General features: G+C 46.5%; 1 protein-coding gene across 2 annotated transcripts in view; it reads right to left on the bottom strand.

The window, feature by feature from the left end:
• Positions 1 to 14857, bottom strand: part of Plekhs1 (pleckstrin homology domain containing S1) — a 26305-nt gene extending 11448 nt beyond the window's left edge. Inside the window, exons 1-7 of one of the 2 annotated variants that reach the window (XM_021152332.1) lie at positions 14801 to 14857; positions 11256 to 11301; positions 5073 to 5161; positions 4858 to 4964; positions 4097 to 4231; positions 2694 to 2769; positions 1706 to 1819 (exon numbers count right to left, since the gene is read on the bottom strand). In XM_021152332.1, the coding sequence (XP_021007991.1) occupies positions 1706 to 1819; positions 2694 to 2769; positions 4097 to 4231; positions 4858 to 4964; positions 5073 to 5161; positions 11256 to 11283 (549 nt within the window). In that variant the 5' untranslated portion in view covers positions 11284 to 11301; positions 14801 to 14857. Of the gene's footprint in view, positions 1 to 1705; positions 1823 to 2693; positions 2770 to 4096; positions 4232 to 4857; positions 4965 to 5072; positions 5162 to 11255; positions 11302 to 14800 lie in introns of both variants that reach the window. The other variant, XM_021152333.1, reaches the window with a different exon arrangement.
• Positions 14858 to 15989: the final 1132 nt, after the last annotated feature.

Below are 15989 nucleotides of genomic sequence, written 5' to 3'. Positions count from 1 at the left end.
ATATATATATATATATATATATATATGCTCAAGTCTGGGCAGTGTGATCCCCTCCTGGCTGCCCATAGAAGCCAGTCCCCTTCTGCTGCCTGGATCAAGATGTAGAACTGTCTTGGATCCTCCAGCACCATGTCTGCCTGCATGTCATATCTGAGAGGAAAGCTGAGTTCATTCTGGTTGCCCTATGCCTCGCTTGCTTGCCTGTCTGTGACTTGATGAGCCAGCAAGAAGCCCTTTGCCAGCCGAGTCTCCTTGGTCTTGAACCTTACAGCCTTCAGAGCTGTGGGAACTGACGTTACTGTTGTTAGGACCACACCCCTTCATGTACAATATTCTATTGCAGTTGCTGAAGACGGCCTATGGAAGCAGATTACGCTGAGGTACCAACATCAATAACAAAACCCAGCAAGACAACCGGTGACTTTAACTTGAGATGGTTGAAAAAACTATTACTTGATCTCAATAAATAAGGGAAAACCGAAAAGCCACCCATAAGGCTTCCGTGGGGGAAAAAGGGGTCTGTCATGAACTGGAGCGAGAGGCACTTGCTCAAGGTCAATCTGTCTGTCTGCCCTGGTCCCTACCACTGCTTTTGCTCACTGAATAACAGAGATGAAGTGTCAGGCCTGAGGGTGTTGATAAGCTAAAAAAAAAAAAAAAAAAAAAAAAGGCATTTGAAATGTTGTAGAGCTTGATAAAATGGGAGGCCTTGCTTCATTGCATATGCTCGGTAGCCACAGAGGGAAGGATGCCAGTAGTGGTGTCTCTAAGGGATGACATGATAGATGTGCAGGGGGGGGATGTACCACCGAGCCTATTTAGTGATCATTCCCAAAGCTAGAAAGATGGCGAATCCCTAGAGGCGAGCGCACAGCCCTGTGGCTTTGCAGAAGCAGACACGCCCCAAGAGCGGACACGCCCCTTCCGGCTGCAGGCAGGCCATTCTGCTTCCTCAGACAGATTGTTCCAGGATGAAAGGGACGCTATACAGAGAGCGGGAAGCCAGACTAACTGGATGAGTGAGGGGAAGCAGGAGGAAGCCCCTCAGTGCCTGAGGGTGTGGACAGGGCGGCAGGAGATCAGGGGGCACGAGGGACCTTTGAGCCCTGCGTGTGGAAGGAGGGGAAGGGCTGCTGGCTAAGCTAAGTGAAGGAACCCCAGTCTAGAGCATCCAAACTGGGTGAGATCTAGAGTCAGCTAGGTGAGTGCTAAAGCCTACCTGAAGAATAGGAAATGGGCAAATATGCGTAATTTATTAAGGAATCATTCTGTGCGTGTGTGCATGTGTGTGCGCGCGCGTGCATGAGGTTGGACAACACCCTCAGTTGTTGTTCCCCAGAAGTACCTGCCATTGGCTCCTCTGCCCCACTGGCCTGGAACTCCCCAAGTAGGTTAGGCTAACTGACAGGTGAATTCAAGGATACACCTGTCTCTGCTTCCTCAGCACTAAAGTTAGTGAGTGGCGCCACATGAGTCCCTGGAGAACTAGAGTCAGGTCTTTGTGCTTACAATGCTGTTCTGGAGCTATCGCCTCAGCCCGGGAATGATTCTTTCAATCAGTGCATTTGACTCTGCTGGGCAAGGTCAATGTGAGCTGCTAGTCAGTGGGGACATTCAACAGTGACTGACTCCCTGAGGCAGTGGGGAACCATTCATTCAGCAATGGCTGAATCCTGAGACAGAAGGAAGAGAATTCGATTACCACCTCTGGAAGACTGGCCCTCGGTGATGCAAGTCTGATACTCTCGGGTATGCTGCAGAGGCCCAAGAAAGGACTGGGGTCGGAAACTGGCCTTCTGTCACCCAGGGAAGGCTTCTCCTGCTTAGAAAAAAAAAAGTTTTATAATTAGAGCACAATTGCTCCCCTATTGCTGTCAGTATGCCCCCACCCCCATGTCACTACCTTGACCTGGACTCTTTCTCTAGGGTATCCCCAAGTTCTTGATATCTGGGCTGTCAATCAGCCATGACCAATCTTGTCAGTGCGACTTTCTCCCACTTCCAAGTTTCCGAAGATGCTCAGCTAGGCCCTGATGGGCACCCTGAGTACCCCCCCAGCATGTCTTCTCTGTGGTACCCCCCTTCACCCTGTCCTGTCTGCTTTCAGTACTGAATCTGCCTTGCTTTCTCTCCTCTTTGGCATTTGCTACAAGAATGGAACAACCTGGAAAAATACACCCTTAACTGTGCCTACAGCCAAGCTCCCTCTGTGGCAGCCTCTCCAGGAAAGGACTGGGGGGGGGGGGAGAATTCACAAAGCCGCTTGGGGAGTCAATTAAAACCCTTCAGCTGCTTACCTGACACAGGAGACATTACATTAAAATGCAAGGCAGATGAAAACAATGTTTGACAGACGCCTCCCCAGGTTTAGTCATTCAAAGAGAAGCTGGTTATGTACGGAGAGCCACAGTGGTGGAAAATAGTATACTTGGAGCTACTCTGAAAAATTGCCACCATTAAGTTCACTCCCCCTACCACAAACAATGACGGTCTAATTTAGCTCTCATACAAAACACAAAACGTATGTTCTCCTTTTGTTGGTCGTAAAAATAACAGGGGCATGTTTCTTTGCTTATTTATTCCTTGTATTAGCGCCAGTTGCTAAGGAGAAAGAAAGGACCACTATTGTTTCTGAGGAAAGAGGGCTGTGTGCAGGTGCCCTGGGACGGACGGCATTAGCCCTATAGAGTCACCTCTGCTCTCTGATGGTTTGCTTTTACACCCTGGCAGTATGGTGTCATGAAGGAGACCCAGTCTTTAATCTTCTCCCTGTGGATAGGAAGAGCGTTTCAGTTGGCACCGGCAGCAATAGCTCCCACACTCCCTCTGAATCTAGAATGTTCTTTGATTGCATTCAGAACAGGCTTTGGGATCAGCTGCCAACAAAATAAAACTCTGTTCCCCAAGGAGTTGAAATGGTCCATGCTACCTCGAAATCTGTACCCCCTGTCTTCTTTTCCGCGTGACAATTTAAGAGAAAACCTGGCAGCTCTGGGTCAAGCTGGAACCCATTAAGGCTTCAGCATTTGTGGCTGCTTTGGCACAGCCTCCTCCTATGCCATAATCTCCCCCTGCAGCAGACAAGTGGATGCGAGAGTCCACTTGGGCACTTCTGTTAGCACCAGGAACCCCCTCTTAAAAACTGCAGATGCCTTCAAGGTGAGCACAGTCTCTCCCTGTACCGTGTGCCTCCTACAGATATTTTTGGCTGAGTTGTTTTTTTCACAGAAGGCTTTGATGACTGCCGTTGAGGATTGCTTTGTGACCCTCTCCTCGTCTACTTTATGTCCGTCCCAGTTCCAGCTCCTAGTCCTCAGATGTCACCTTACGTGGAAAGGGACTCATTGCAGAAATAATTGGTTGAGATCATAATGGAATAGAGGTGCCTCCTAAACTAGTGAGACTGGTGTCTGTGGAAAAAAGGGGAAATTGGACCCAGAGACACGTGTGTGTAGGGGGGGGGGGATGCCACGTGACAGCTAGGGTTTGGTGCCACAGCCATCAGGAGTTCCCGGAGACGCTTGAATGGCTGCTTTCCTTCTGAGGGGCTTCACGGGAGTGTGGTCCTGCCCGCACTGAATTCCTGATTCTCAGCCTTCAAAACAGTGAGGTTACAACCTCTGTTGTTTTAAGCACTGTTATAACACTCTTAGGCAGCTGGTATAATTATTCTTAAAACTATTTTTAAAAGCTTGGGAAATCGCTTAGTTGGTGTGTGCCATGCAAAGCCTGAGGATCTAAATCTCATCCCTGGCACCCACGGAAATGCCAGGCATGGTGGAGTGTGTCTGCAGTGCCAGCAGAGGAGGCAGAGACAGGTAGATCCTTGCTGCTTTCTGGTGAGCCAGCTCAGCCTAATCCAAGTCCCAGCGAGGGACCCTGTATCGAAAAACACGGCAGATGGCTCCTGAGGAACAACAGCTAAGGTAGTCCTCTGTGCACAAGTGCACATGTGCACGCGTACAACCACACACACAACTATTTTAGCACACAATGAAGACTGCTGTGTTGGCAGCCTGGTTTCTGTTTACAGTCTGTTTATGGTATAATGCTTTTGTTAAACACACAGCAGACTGGCTTTTGTCTTCCTGCTTACCTGTCATGGCCAATAAGGAAGTAATCTCTGTTTGCAGTTCTGATGGACATCACCTCATCCGGGTGGCACTTGAACATCTTCTGCACAGATTGCATCTTTTCCTGGCAGTTTATACCAACTTCTACAGTGGAGCTGCTGAGACGGACACAAAGTAACGAAACGGGTACACATAGCAACCTAAGATGAAAACAGACTCCTACTTTAAATTAGGAACGAAGCTACAGATTTCATTGACCCACATTTTAAAGGCTGTCTAATGCACATCATGACTCTCATTTGAATTCTTTCTATTTTAAAAAATAACTTATGACTCTGGATCTGGTTCATCGGTAATTAAAAATACTCCGTTCAGCTTGAAATTCAATTCAGAGGTTCCGATTTGGGTTGGGTTCCTGAGTCCACAAATCACTATATTTTCCAATATTTCTAGTCCATGATTTCTGAAGAAAAGACAGAAAAAAATAGTTCATCTAAATATTTCTTAAACTCCACTTTAGCTCTATGAAGTGGATTTCGGGAAGTTAAGTGAGACAAAGCCCTCAACTGAATTCTCAGGAATTAGAGATCTACCGCCTACAATGTACAGTGTGAAGTACGCATTCCACTGCCTTCGCCCACTCTGTTCATTACTTAAGTTCTTTTAGAGCCACACACACTACCGCAGGTCCAAAGCCCTTGTCAGAGGCTCAGGTTTAAGTTTCTGTGTATCTTATCCTTTGGCTCATTAGTTGATACACATGTTTCCTGGTCTGAATACACACCCATCAATTTCGATGGAGCCTCTGTGTTGATGGTCTTTGTAATAGGAAAGAGTGAGTCCCCTTCCCCGTCTCTGGGACAGAATAAAAAGACGCTTTTTCCAGGAGGTCTGAAAAATGAAAAGGTTTTGCAATTCAGTTAAAGCTCAGAAGAGCAAGGACTCTTCTAATGCCCAGGAGGCTGGTGGGAGGCATGTAAAGCCACTGCGATTACTTACCCCAGAGAAGAAGAGCTGAGGGGGCGGCGACTTAATGAAGTAATCTCGTTTATGGACTTCATTTTCATAATCAAATGTAAATTGTTTGCCTAATAAAAGAAAGTGAAGAGGATTCAGTTTGTTCTCTCATAAATTTCAGGAAAGAACGACTTGGTTTGGAAAACATAGTTTCTCTTCAAATTATTCAGTTATTCAAAAGAACACGCACAATAGCTGCTCCGGCTCCCACCCCCACCACAAGGACCAAATGATGAACAGCAGCTGCAGCCACCATTTTGCTTTTAGAGGCAGCTACATTCAGCCCACACCTGCCTGGCTCTGTTGCCCTGGGTCCCTAGGGAGAGCAAAGGTTTGTTTCCATTTCCATTGCCAGAGTAAGATAGTAGCTATATCACCCTTGGCATTGTACATCTCGAAGAACCACCTGTGAGTAAAAATGAAGCAGGAGGGGTATTTTATCTCTGCTGGGGGAACAGGTAGGGTGGCCACAGAGGACGGGGAGTGCAGTCTCATGGGTGTGATGGGATACAAGGGTCTCAACCGCTGTATTACACAACTCTGATTCCACTCACCGGGCTAGAGCCTTCGGGTATGGCCGGCCTTTCCTGAACCAAAGGGAAGCAGCTGTGATGTAAGAATAAAACTAAGCCCTTCAATACCGTTTTAACAGCACCGGTTTCCTAAATGAAAGGTGTCTGCATTTGGAACCCACAAAATAATAATTAGTAATACTACTACTACTAATAATAACTGTCTTTAATACCAGTAATTACAATGAAACAGTTTAATATTTAAGAGCTTCTGCATTTCCACAGCAGGTATTGCTGCTTTTATTTGTTACACCATGTATATGTGTTTATTGTATTCACAGTGCGCACGCACGCGCGCGCGCGCACACACACACACAGAGACTCCTCTTATATACCAGCATACTGGGACTACTGATCTATGCATGTGTATGCCACAGATTTAAAAAGATTAGGATGCCCACACAGGGTCAGGAAAAGTGCTTGTTCCCTCCAGCTGTGCTGGAAAAGTTTGTAATTCATGGGGCATTAGCTGCAGCAGGATTCCTCACACCAGGTAGCCCTAGATTCCAGGACTGTGCCAGACCCACCTAACAAATCTTACACAAGCAGCTTTTCGGAGACTGAGTTGTTCCCAAGAAACTGAAGATTTATAAGAATAAAAAACATTCAGTACCCAATAAGGTAAAATGTGTAATGTCTGGCTACCAGTCAAAGGTGACCAGGCATGGAGAAGAGGCAGACAAATGGGTCATGTAATGAAGGGAGTAACTAATTAATCAAGACAGAACTGGTGCAGATGTTAGACGTTGGTTGGACCAGAGATTTACTGTTACTGTCAAAATCTTGGGAGATATATGAGCTAGAAAAGACTCAAAGTGAACTCTTAGAGATGGAAACCACGACATTTGGGGGCAGGGAGGTTTACACCCACAGACTGTTAGAAAAGACTGGTTACTGGAGAAGAAAATTACAGAGTACTGGAAGGGGTATCAGTAAGGACTATTAACATAAAGTAAAAAACAAACAAACAAAAGACTCCAAAATGCGAAAGAGCATCTGCGCTGGGGCAGCCTCAACCGGTCCAATACGCAAGCAGCTGCGATCCCTTAAAGGAGGGGAGGAGGCAGAAAAAAATATTTGAACAAATACTTCTAAAAATTTTACAAATTTAAAACTATAAAGCAAGACCCAAGCAATTCAAAGGACCCCATGAAACACAAGACACAGGGAAAGAAACACACTCACTCCAAAGTTCCTCAAAATTGAGATGCTCAAAGCCATGCTAAAAGAAAAACATCTCAAAATCAGAGAGTGGAGAAAAGACAGTCCCGACATAACAAAGACAAGCAACAACGGCGTTTGCTTCTTTTTAAAATGAGATGTATGTGTACAGATGGTCTGCCTGCATACATATCTGAGCACCACATGCATGCCTGGAACCAGAGAGCGCCAGAAGAGGGTGTTGTATGGCCTGAAACTGGAGTTACAGATGATTGTGAGCCTCCATGAGGGCGCTGCCAATCAAACCCAAGTCCTCAGGAAGAACAGCCAGAGCTCTTACCTGCCGAGCCATCTCTCCAGTTTCATTTCTTGTGTATATAAGCAAGAACATTTAGACTATTAACAGCTCTGAAGAAATCCTGCCATTTGAAGTTCTATAAGCAGCAAATATATTTTTGAAATATGGAGGCAATTTGGAGGCATTTTCATATATGCAAATTCTGAAAGAATTTCACCATCAGGAAGCGACCACTATCAGAGAGGATGCTACGGAAACCCTCCGGAATGCACTGGAGGTGCGCAGAGCACCAACATGGAAACTACAAGGCTAAATGTGAGGTGACTTTTTTTCCCCTTATTTAAAGCACTCAGTAATTCAACCAGCTAAACAAAAATAGCAATGCATTGTGCAGATTATAATGATGTATGGATAACATGAATTCGAATAGCAGCATAGAGGCTTGGGAAGGAAGACAAGATCACATCTTAGCAATGAGCCTGGATTATTTGTGACTTAGTATGACATTACTTGGGGTCAGGCTGTTGTATGTTTAAAAATATATAATCCCTAAAGTAATGACTCAACTAATATAGCTCAGTGTAATAAGCTAATGAGAGGGATGAAGTCAGATCATTAAAAGGGCTCAGTTCATTCAGAAAGAAAGCAGAAAAGGTGGTGGGGGTGGTAGCGGGTGTGGCAGGTATGGGCAGGTGTGGGTGGGTGTGCCCAGTAGGGTGGGGTAGGTGTGGGTGGGTGTGACTGGTAGGGTGGGGTAGGTGTGTGTGGGTAGGGGCAGGTGGGGCAAAAGTCAACTGAGAAATACACAAAACAGCAACAGGATACACTCAAGCCTGAACACAGCAACAGTCAGATAAAATGTGAATACTCTAAACACCTGAATTAAAAGGAGAAGGTGTCAGACTGGATGAAATCGCAAGATCCAACTCTATGCTGCTTACAAGAAACACATTATAAGTATAAAAGGCACAAATAAAAGAAAGAAAGAAAAAAGGACATCTTAGTTAGGAATTCTATTGCTGTTATAAAACACCATGAGGGAAAGAGACCCCAGGAGGGAGGGGTCTGTTCCGTTTACATGTCTTGTACCTGTCCATCACTGAGGTAAGTCAGGGCAGGAACTCAAGGCTGGAGCCTGGAGGCAGGAACTGAAGCAGAAGCCATGGAGGGTGCTGCTAACAGGTTTTCTCCTCCTGGCTTGCTCAGCCTCTTTCTTAAAGAACTCAAGGCTATCTGCTGGGGTTGGCCCACCCACAATGGGCTGGACCCTCTCTCATCAGTCACTAGTCAAGAAAATGCCCCCAAAGGCCAAGCTGGTAGGGTCATTCTAGAATAAATAATACGTTAACTTTATATATAGAGAGGAGACCTGTGGTTGCCTAGGAAGGGGTGTACGGTGCAAAGAGGGAGACAGGCTTGATGGTCAGTTCATTATGTACACCTAGGTGATAGTTTATGGTATTTACTTATTTATTTAAACTTGACAATATTCAGAATTTAGCCTAAGGTATCATGAATGCTAGGCATGTGCTCTGCTCTGGCCTACAGTCCCACACATAGGGTTTCTACATAACAAATACTAGGTACTTGTAGATTTAAACACAGGGGCCTGCTGCTTGTCAGTCACGCCTCTAAAGATTTCTGAAAAATCAAATCCATTTGATAAAAGCTAAATATATTTGTACAATATGACCCAGCTATTTCTACTCCTAGGTAAATTAAAAGAATATAAAGAGAAGCACATGATGCCAACCTCTAGGCTCAGCATGTACATATGTGTGCATTCTTCATATATGCACACATCCACATGAGCATTTACACACACCACACACACACACATATATACTATATGTATATATGCATACATATATATGTGTGTTCATATAATCCTTTTATAATAGACAAAGGTGGGAAAAGCCTGAGTGTTTCCAGAAGGTCAATGAATAGTCCGTTATGTATGACACGCCCACATAGTGGAAAAGGAGAAAGGACCAACACACAGTGTGGACGAATCTCAATTATGAATTAGAGAATTGTGACAAGTAGAAGAGGTCAGATGAGCATGTCTTACTGTGTGCTCACCGTTATGCAAAACGCTCGCAAGCACAGTGACGGAGAGCCAGGCGATGGGACAAAGGACTGGGCGTTGGAGGATAGGATTATAACAAAACAGCAAAGCTTGAGGTGAGGGAACATTCACTGTGCAGACTGCGGTGAAACTCGCCCTTGTGAATTCATCTACTGACACCAGACTCTCCACCTCAAGGAGACGCGCAATAAATTACAGGAAAGCTGCTGAATGCTACGGGCAGTCAAAAATGCGTGGTCGTGCCAAGGCCACGTGCAAAATGCTGCCAGTCATAGGAGGTCAGGGTCTGGCCTCCTCAGCCTCTCTTCTCCCCCATCCTACATTATGACACCGCCCTGCTCCCTCACCATCCTGCCTCTGTACCTCTGTATCCAGTGCTGTGGGTCTTGCCAACTCTTCTGATGGGATGGATGCCTTTTGTTTTCTAGAGGGGAATCACACCTGGTACTAGAAGGGTATCCACCCCACCCAGGGGACTGATGACCCCATGAACTGTAGAAGAGAACCTCCTCCATAATTCATAACTGCATTTTAAACCTTCTCCTTACACCCACAGATAATAGTAACTCTCTCCCAAAGCTTTTCTTTACAGCAAATGAGTAGCTGTCCAGAAGACCACAGCTGGATACAATGTAGAGGTGAATGGTTTGTAGCAACCTCAGGCCCAGTAAATACATCTGCAACACTCTTACACTTAGGGCCGAGGAAATATCCAGGGAGAGTGGGGAGAAAGACTGTAAGAGCCAGAGGACCAGGAAGTCCACAGTGAAACCGTGTCTCCTAGAAACCGTGCCATCTCAATAGACACGCTAATCCTGAAGGGGGAATCTCTGAGGGAGAGTTAGCCTCTCACAGGGATGATCCCCCTAACTGGTTATCCAATACCAAGTGACCAGCCCTGAAATTATATTCACATAGACAACAACAAAAATGGACATAGCAGGTTGTATTTATGTGTTTGTACATCTCTCTATGTGTACATATGTAATATATATGTGTGTGCATGTGTGTGCACACGTGTTTATAACAACAATGAAGGAGAGGCCATCAATTTGAGAAGGGGTAAGGAGGAACCTAGCAGAGGTTGGAAAAGCAGAAAGTGATGTGATTATCTTTTAATTAAAAATAGATGTAAAAAATGTAAAGCCCCCCCCCCAACCCTCCACCGAGGAGTGGGGAGATGGTTCAGTTTACGACCTAAGTACGAGGACCCAAGCTTGGATCCCCCACACCCACATAAATCCTATGTGGTGCCATGGATCCTTAACCTCACCACTGGGGCTGGAGAGTCGGAGAACGGCAGCTCTCTGGAGCTCATTAGTCAGTCTGCCGAGCTGAATCACGAGGATGCAGGCTCAGTGGAAGACCCTGACTTAAATAGTAAGGTGGAGAGTAATCAAGGGAGACACTCAGCACTGGTCTCTGGACTCCATCTGCCAACGTACGCATGTACACACATCCTCGAGAACGTGTATATACAACACACATATGCATAAAAGCCCTGCACACACCTTGAGAGTCAGCTCAAATAACCTCTCCATGAGGCGTCCAGGATTCCCAGGACAACCTCAGCTTTTCCTTCTCATTCCACAGCACTTTGTTCCCTCCCTGTTCCATGGTTGCTCTGATGGCACGTGCTGAGCTGATACAGCTCCTTGCCAGTGTTTCTCTCCACTTCTCAGTGAGATTATGAGTTCCTTGAGCACAATGACTCTTCTAGAATTGAAAACTTTATGCAAAATTAAAGGGATAGATCCTAGTCTTTGCTGGGCTGTAATTTATTAAAGGCATTGTCTTCAAGGCCCAAATGGAACACTTAGCCAATGAAAACCAGAAATTGCTAAATTTCTAGACAGTTCAGCTTTTACAAATAATTAAGGGAACCCAACAGCTCCTACTTTCTCTAGACCAAGAGTCACTGTCCCAGAATGGTACCTGTTGTCCCTACAAATGGAAACTAATGCCTGCTTGTGGGTAGCCTGGTAGACCTGGCTCATCAATGCTCGAGGACAGCTGTTTCCTTCTGCTACTATGCCCTTAGGTACCTGGGCCTTTTGGAGGTCTGGCTTCCATCTGGCTGGCTCTTCTCACCTGTCAGAAAGAGGAGTTAGGCGACAGTTAGCTTCCAGACTTAAGTGTCCAAGCTGACAAGCTACGGCATCATCAGGGGCCAGGACAAGGCATCACAATTCTTGTTCTTGCCTTTTCTCTCTTTTTTATGTGTGTGGTGTCCAGAGTTCGACCTTGGGCGCCATTCCTCAGGTGACAACCATCTTGTTTTTTGAGACAGGGTCTCTCATTGGTATGAGCTCACCTGTCATCTGCTTTCTCTGCCTCTCCTGCTGCTATTGCAAGCATGTGCCACCATATCCCACTTTTTAGTGTGAATTCTGTGGAGGGAAGTCAGGTTCTTATGCTTGGGCAGCAAATGCTTTACTGAATCTTTCACTAATGTGTTTACCTGTGCCTGGTGTGAATGCTCCCCTCCTGACCTGTGCCTGGTGTGAATGCTCCCCTCCTGACCTGTGCCTGGTGTGAACACTCCCCTGCTGACCTGTGCCTGATGTGAAAGCTCCCCTCCTGACCTGTGCCTGGTGTGAACACTCCCCTGCTGACCTGTGCCTGGTGTGAACGCTCCCCTCCTGACCTGTGCCTGGTGTGAATGCTCCCCTGCTGACCTGTGCCTGGTGTGAACACTCCCCTGCTGACCTGTGCCTGGTGTGAATGCTCCCCTTCTGACCTGTGCCTTTAATTAACATCAGCCAACTCTTTCACTAATGTGTTCCTCCATTGTGCCCCAAAGGTGATAGTAGCCATGGTGATGAGGACCATCCAGGGAGCCTGTGCTCACCCAATAGGTGATGTGGAGAGAAGCTACAAAGAAGACTGTAAGGGTACAGACATGGCTGTAGGAGGAGAGACCCAGGGAGACGGGTGACAGCATTGAGACCAGAGCAACATGGAGGCAGGAGACTGTGGGGTGAGAAGCAGCTGTGATAAGCTCTTTTCACATCTGGGGCCTTGCTTTCTCCAGAGGAAACCTCATGAGCAAGGAGCAGAAAGCCCTGTTCTTCAAGTGCCTCTGCTATCTGTATGCACATTCTTAAGATTTCCTGATGCAGAGGCCAGAGGCTGACCCGAGTGAGCTGAATCTAAGTCTTGTCCTATTAAGCTGTCTCTCACCTGTAAGCATCTATGGCAGTGGTTCTTAACCTGTGGGTTGAGACCCCTTGGGGGAAGGGTCACATGTCCTGCATATCGGATATTTACACTGTGATTCGTAACAGTAGGAAGAGTGGCAATGGAAGTCATTTTACACTTGGGTCACCACATCATGAGGAACTGCATTAAAGGTTCGCAGCACCAGGAAGGTTGAGAACTGCTGATCTAGGGGACTGAGAGATGGGGGAACTTCCACAGGTGAGAGCTGCAGGGCTGATGAGGTCTTGAGAATGAGGATTATGTCCATGACCGACCTCTGCCTTGAACTAGTAACACCTCAAAATGGAAGGCCTGAAAAAGGAGCCAACCAGCAACCTGGGGCAATCAGGAAAGAGAGGGCTATTGCCTGTCCTGGTGTGAACGCTCTCCTCCTGACCTGTGCCTGGTGGGAACACGTCCCCTGCTGTCCCTGTGCCTGGTGTGAACACTCCCATGCTGACCTGTGCCAGGTTTGATTGCTCCCCTCCTGACCTGTGCCTGGTGTGAGCACTCCCTTGCTGACCTGTGCCAGGTTTGACTGCTCCCCTCCTGACCTGTGCCTGGTGTGCACACTCCTCTGCTAGCCTGTGCCTGGTGTGAACACTCCCCTCCTGACCTGTGCCTGGTGTGACTGCTCCCTTCCTGACTTGTGGCTGGTGTGAACACTCTCCTGCTGACCAGTGCCAGGTGTGATTGCTCCCCTGCTGACCTGTGCCTTTAGTTAGCATCAGCCCACTCATTCCTCTCCTTGGCTGGCTTGTGAGAACCATGCCAGAGCTATTTGATGACTCGCGTGAGTTTTCCCGGACTTCTTTCCAGTGTGAGAGTGCCATTGTCTAGAGAAGTAATTAGGAAGGGGTGCTTTTCAGCACCCCCTTTTGTCTGCACATGTGAGACTTGGGCATCCATGTTTACAGCATTTAGCCCAGCATGTAATGGTGCAGAGAACCCACATAAGACTGTTCTTTGTTTAAAAAAAAAAGGAAGTTCCTGATAAAATACTTAACTGTTTTTAAAGCCTTTATAGTTTGTTAGGGAAGGGCTAAAATCTTCCTGATAGCACTGGTTTGAGAACATCTGCTGCTTTACAGTTTGTACAGAAACTATGCTTGATCCTGCCCCAGCACCAGAGCTCTGACTGGTGCCAAGGAGACTGTAGGCACGCCTGACCCAGAGCACCACCAATGGTATTTACACATCTGCATACGCTGTGACTTTTGGGTCTCAGCACTAGCCTGTACTGAAGGGGCTTATTTCACAAATGGAGACCTGCACGTGAGAGAGAAAGAGCGAAGTGAAGTGTATCTAGCTCCCCAGGCAGAACACACAGGGCTCCACATGGATGCACACGGATCCTTCCAATGGCACCACTTTCCTAGCGCACTAAGCCTGGTAAAGTGTGCTTTCGGGGCAGCTCTAGCCTCATGATGCCCACAAAGGACTCCAGTGTTGCCTATGAGGACTGCTTTTCTGTTCCCGAGAATGCTGGTTACCAGGTCCTCTCTGTCTCAAATAGTCTATGGTTTGTGGGTCAATAATAGCTAGCATTTATGGTACGCATACTACATCCTGCCGTGCACCTAGAGTTTAAATTATTTTTACAATTCTGTAACATCCAGTCACAGACAAGGAAACAGCCATTAGAAATATTAAGCAACTATTCTCTACAGAATTAAGGATTCAGAACACGAGCCACATTCTAACTTGAAAGTCAGTCTTTTTCAGGATAGTGGTACTTCCTGCCCGTTCAACAAAGGAGAAAGTGTGGGGCATGGTGGTACATGCCTTTAATCCCAGCACTTGATGGGTAGGGGCTAGAAGATATCTGTGAGTTCTAGGCCAGCCGGGGCTCCTTTGTGAGACCCTGTCTCAAAAACAGACAGACAGACAGACATGATGGATGGATGACTGACAGACAGACAGGTAGGCAGGCAGACAGAGATGACAGGTGGATGACAGACAGACAGGCAGGCAGGCAGGCAGACAGACAGACAAGGAACGGAGGATGCAATCTCTTTCCAGTTTTTCTTATAGTCCTTGTCACTGGCCCCGAATAAGCAGACACGCCCCCGTGCCCCCCCGCCCCCCCCCCCGCCCCCCGCACATCTGTTCAGCTCCTCCATCTCACTCTGGAAGAGCTCACATTTGTACCCTGGCCTCTTATTGTCATGCCAGTTGGAAGTTCATAGGTCTGATGCCAAGAGGTCCGTCCCATTTCCCTCTGGTTCTACAGTCTTAGAAGATTAGAAAGAAAAAGCCTAAAATAGCAAGACTGCTCAATTGGAAAATTCCCAGTTTCCCAATTGGCAATTGCTCAATGGTTAACAAGCTCCCAGATCACCATAACCTTGGGACTCCAGACTCTCTGTCACAGTCCAGCAGTACTTACCAGGTCACCAGGTAGTTCTCTGCACCCTGTGCTTCCTAGGCTCCAGAACTCCTCCTGCTTACTGTGAGCCAGTCTGGTGTGAGGGTGGGGATTAAGTACCGGCTCTGTTTGAAATGTGAACCAGCAGGAAGTTCTCAACAAGCCTTGGGAACATTTTACTTTTGTCCCCAATACAAATGGAAACTGGGGCCTAGGGGGAAGTCCTGGGCTTTCATTCTTCTTGTGGCTTGGCACAGCATTACACCTGATGTTCCAGGTAACTGGTTTAAAAAAAAAAAAAAAGCAAATAAATTTTAAAAATTCCTGCAAGACTTTGGACCATAGTAACAATGACTCTTATTGAGGACAATGCTAACCTAGCCTTGACCTTCTGCAGTGACTACCACTGAAACAATTCTCTGCTTCCCACCCAGCCATATCTCACCAACACATCTTCCTTAGGAAGAATTGCTTTGTACCCAACTAGGAAACAAAAGCCCGGCTTCTCTAATACATTCATTCCTTCGAGTAGCTTCCAGGAATATTGGCAAATTCATTCATGATGGAGCAGTTTCTTTGGTGGAGGGAGGGACTAGGCATGCTGTCCAGCACATGGCCCCTTCAAAGCAAGAAACATACACAAACAGTTGCCATTTGACCAGTGCAGTAGTATTGGCCAGCTAAGGGTTTTGCATGTATTTTTTTTTAAAGATTTATTTATTTATTATATGTAAGTACACTGTAGCTGTCCTCAGACACTCCAGAAGAGGGAGTCAGATCTCGTTACGGATGGTTGTGAGCCACCATGTGGTTGCTGGGATTTGAACTCTGGACCTCTGGAAGAGCAGTCGGGTGCTCTTACCCACTGAGCCATCTCACCAGCCCTTGCATGTATTTTTAAACTCATATTATAGGTAGAAGAGATGGCAGAGTGCTGAGTTACAATGTTACATTGTTACATCTTGTTACGTCTAGAAACAAAAGGACATAGTCTTTTACCTTTGTTACTAGCGCTGAGGTAGCTCAGCTTCTATCATCTTTGCCACATATCCATTAACATTGAGTCTTTCAGACTTTGATATCATTATTCATCAGCATAATAGGATGGATAATTCTCTGTCTCTCTCTGTCTCTATCTATCTCTGTGTCTCTCTCTTCTTTCTTTTTTCTTTGAAACAAAGTCTCTTTGTTTCTGAGGTTAGCCTAGAAC

Source organism: Mus caroli, chromosome 19 (assembly GCF_900094665.2).
Source record: "Mus caroli chromosome 19, CAROLI_EIJ_v1.1, whole genome shotgun sequence".
Lineage (NCBI taxonomy): Eukaryota > Metazoa > Chordata > Mammalia > Rodentia > Muridae > Mus > Mus caroli.
Note: the sequence above shows the minus strand (reverse complement) of the source record. Positions and strands in the feature narration are given on the sequence as shown.